Raw genomic sequence first — 4105 nt, 5'->3', positions numbered from 1 at the left:
TTGGTAGTTGTAATATAAAATCTTAGGGATTATTCAAAAGCGTTTACTGGTTTTCGGCATCCAATCTTCTTTTAGGAAGTTGCGTTAGTTTAAGGTCACATGTCTTTCAAATCTGGCAGTTGGGCTTTGATTTTGATAGTGTTCCTGATCGGAGGCTACCATTTCACTCGAAACCTCATATGTTCACTTGAACGGTGGAATTCAGTAAATTCACTGTTGCCCAGAAAGCCAGCAAATAGGATTACACGGAATTTACTGAAATTGTGATTACCCTTGTTACTATTCTTATACAATAATATGTAATACATAAAAATAAATTTCTAAGAACTGGTGTTCAGAATAGTCATACATCCTTCAACCGTGTTCCACATCATATACAAAATTATCATTCACTTTCAGAAGTTGGTTATATAAAAGGATGGTTACCAACTACCAAAATTATGGAGACATGATCCTCTATGAAGTGATCTGTAAAAAGTAAATCAAAATCAAAGCTCAACTGCCAGATTTGAAAGACATGAGACCTTAAACTAAAGCGACTTCCTAAAAGAAGTTTGGATGCCGAAAACCAGTATATATTAAAACTACTAATGAATTTTGATGCACTCATGAAGCTGTTAAAAGATTTATTCAGGTGTACAATGAGACAGCTAACGTTGTTGTTATTATATTACAAATTATTATTATTATATTACAAATGAAAGGTACATGTAAAGTGAGTCTCAGGGCATTACATACACTAGATTCAGCTAGACGTTCGTTATTCTAGTCAAAGAAACTTCGAGGATCAGGACGGTACTTAAAATTTCTGAATAAGAGTAACGCAGACAACAGTTATATATTACAAACGACTATCCAACCGGCTCTTTTTTAAAACTTTATCCAATTGATTTCCTTTACCTCTGACAAAGATGTCATCTACTCCACGTGATCATGTTTTGCTGGATAGACCATTTCAGAATTAAGTCTTGTCTAACATATACACGGTTACATAACAAAATATAATTAGGGTGGGAGATGAACAAAATAAAAATATATTTATGAATCTCAGAAGGACTTAAAAAACAAGGCAAATTTACATCACTTTCAGATGGCAAACACACGTTTATAATATTAACAAAACTAGTAAATGCACTTGCAAACTCATGCTTTGCCATTGAATTATCGTTTACCATCGGGATAGCAGCAATAAAGTTCTTCATTGACACTATTAGGAGTCGTTTGAATTCTGATGTTGGTAGAGGTAGGATGTCAGAATTCTGACAAATAATGTCTATGGTTTCAAGGAGTGGTATTTCTGTAGACAGTGGTGTCACATCAAAAAAACCATAAACTTACTAGCAATATTTATATGCTTTATACTGTAAGCAAATCCGAATGAATCCTTTAATACATACGTGGCTAATCGTTGACGAACTGGTTCTTACTTATCTGTTAACCATCGTGCAACTTTATGGTATGATGAATTGACCATTAACAGAATAGGTCTAAAAGGAATATCTTGTTTATGTATTTTTGGTTAACCATGCACGTAGGACAAACAAGACCCACGAGGTCGTAGGTTATTGCAAGTGAAATTATCGATCATCTTAGTCTTCAGGAGATCGCTGAGTACTTTCGCGATTCTTTGCCCAGTTGAATCAGTTAAGTCCTTGTTACTTTTATCTAACTTTAATCTCATGTGGCCACTTTAAATGAACTGTATCTTAGAGACATAATCTGTTGTGTTCTTCAGAACATTACCTGAGCCTTTATCTGACGTAATATGACAGCCATCATTTCGCTTAATTTTTCTGATGTGTGTGTGAGAATGATAGTGATTGATTGTCTACTTAGTCACGCTTGTAGATAGTCTGACGGGCGTTTGACGAGTCGCATCTTTATTGTCATCACTGATTGTTGGTTGCCGTTGGATTGTGTCGGCTTGTTGTCCGCTTTCGGAGTGGAAATACATTTACGTCGTAGTCAGGCTAATCACGTGTTCTTGAGCTGAGTTGTATAGAAGTCTTGTATAATAGACACTGGGAGAGTATCTAGTGTAGATATTCGTCTAAGGTAAATTAAAGTCACGTTCGTGTATACGAAGAAACTCCAACCGTTATAACAGTAAAAATGGTAGTTAAAACGCATCTATGCCAATATGTTCAGTTAAAGTGGGTTTTGTAACAACGAAATGGATAATCTGAAATTTTTATTGCGGCACCAAAGTGATTTTATCATATCACTGATCAAGAACATGTCAGTATCCCTGAAAACCCAGGTACTTAATTCTACTATGACTTCCGATTCTATTGCGACTTCAATAAATGAATTCGGGTTTCATCCGGAAAATAGGATTGTTTTGAGGCGAGGTTTAAGCGCCATGAGTATATATTTATTATTGATGGTAGAGAGTGAAACGAAGGTTCTAAACGAATATGTTTACTACGGAGTTTCTGAACATGAAAGGTTCTATAATTTTATTCTCCCGAAGAAGCCAGCCGACATTACATTCAGAGAAACAATAGAATGCCTGACAAGTATATTCGGTGGACAATCATCAATTTTTCACACTAGATACCAGTGTTTCCAGAGTGCAGATAAACCACAGAACGATTCTGTGATGCATGCAAGCGTCGTGAGCCGGGAACGTGAGCAGTTCCGGTTACGGATGTCCTCAGATCAATTTAAATACCTTATTTTTGTATGTACGTTACAATCTGCAGTAGATACGGACATCAGAACATGGAGTTTAGCGAGGATCAAACAATATACCAATATCAGTCTGCGAACGGTATCTGAATAAAATGCTAAAGAATGGTGAATTTAAAGCATTGCACAAATCTCATGGGAAGAAACAGTGGACACGCGCAAGTTGGTGCTTCGCGGAAATCTCTAAGTGAAAATGAGGATTCGTACTCCCAGCGAATTCCAAATGGAATGGAATCCAAAACAGCTTGTTGACAATGCGGTGTCATTCTCGTAATGTTTGCTACGTTTAAAAAAGAGTTTGTTTATGATGTGGCAAATGTGGTCATGCTCAAGCATGTTGTAAAAGTAAGCCAAAAATTACCAACCGTCAGCATAAGTTCCGTTAAATAAAATGAGATACGAACATCACAAGAGATACCACACGATTTGAATGTTGTTCTGGCCGAAAATAATGCTGGATTCTCGTCAAAAAGGAAGTACGTAACTGTCTTCTTTAATAGTAAACTGATTAATCTGCAAGTTGATACGGGGTCTGACGTATTATTTTCTGAAAAGACGGATAAAACTTTGTCAACCTCAATATCAATCTACATATTACAACGCTTAGAGTACGACAGGAACTGACATTACTCTTCCTGGAGAGATGCAGCTACTTATCACATCGTGTGACAAGACGTTGATGACCTCTGTCAAATGATTGGGGACCTACTCGAGTTAGACGGGAATTGTGTGACGAACCAGCTAACGTCGAAGTCACACCTCACGGTCGGCACCTTATGTAAGTTGTCCCATCAACGTATCGAGGTACTACAGATGCTTTGAAGATTGTACAACACAAAGGACGTCATTACAGAAATATATTAGTTAAAGTAGATACAAGCGAAGATAAGACCACCACCGCATGGGCCAGTCCATAGCATACGATTAACTGATGTTCGTTGATTGTCCTTGATCTTGACGAAGGATCGATGATCTGTTCGATATTCAGTGACCCAAATGTCGTATGGTTTGGCTAGGGCTCAGTGACATTTCGCTGGCCCTACAATACTCACCCGACAGATTCAGTGGCCTTTAGAATCGATACCAAACATGTTGTCAGTCGCGCGTGGCAAATTGCCAAACGATTGATCTGAATCCTCTGGGCATTGCCGATCTGTATGACTAATGGAAAGGCGTCGGTAGGAGCTGGTCGAGAAACAGTGAGTAATAACATGTTACCAGGATATTCGTTGAATGTAAAGTGATTAACCATAGAAATAAAAGAAGAAACATATCGTTTTAAAGTTCTATCAACTCACATTGAAATAGATACCTCTGAAAAGTGATTGAGATCATCAGAAAAGAAACCTTAATTTTTCCCCAAGAGTAATGACGCTATAGTGATAGTACAATAAGTGTATTATAAATCGATGCC

General features: G+C 37.3%; 1 protein-coding gene across 1 annotated transcript; it reads left to right on the top strand.

The window, feature by feature from the left end:
* Positions 1-1111: 1111 nt before the first annotated feature.
* On the top strand, positions 1112-3041 carry MS3_00000844 (uncharacterized protein). Its single transcript, XM_051208451.1, has one exon. It carries the CDS (start codon positions 2174-2176, stop codon positions 2783-2785), a length of 612 nt encoding a protein of 203 aa, XP_051072995.1. The 5' UTR covers positions 1112-2173; the 3' UTR covers positions 2786-3041.
* The last annotated feature ends 1064 nt before the right edge of the window (positions 3042-4105 follow it).

This window comes from Schistosoma haematobium, chromosome 1, assembly GCF_000699445.3.
Source record: "Schistosoma haematobium chromosome 1, whole genome shotgun sequence".
Lineage (NCBI taxonomy): Eukaryota > Metazoa > Platyhelminthes > Trematoda > Strigeidida > Schistosomatidae > Schistosoma > Schistosoma haematobium.
This window is presented reverse-complemented; position numbering and strand designations above follow the sequence as displayed.

Bases quoted from the DNA above. Each gene is read 5' to 3' on its own strand.
- MS3_00000844 (XM_051208451.1), top strand. From the start codon at position 2,174: ATGGATAATCTGAAATTTTTATTGCGGCACCAAAGTGATTTTATCATA.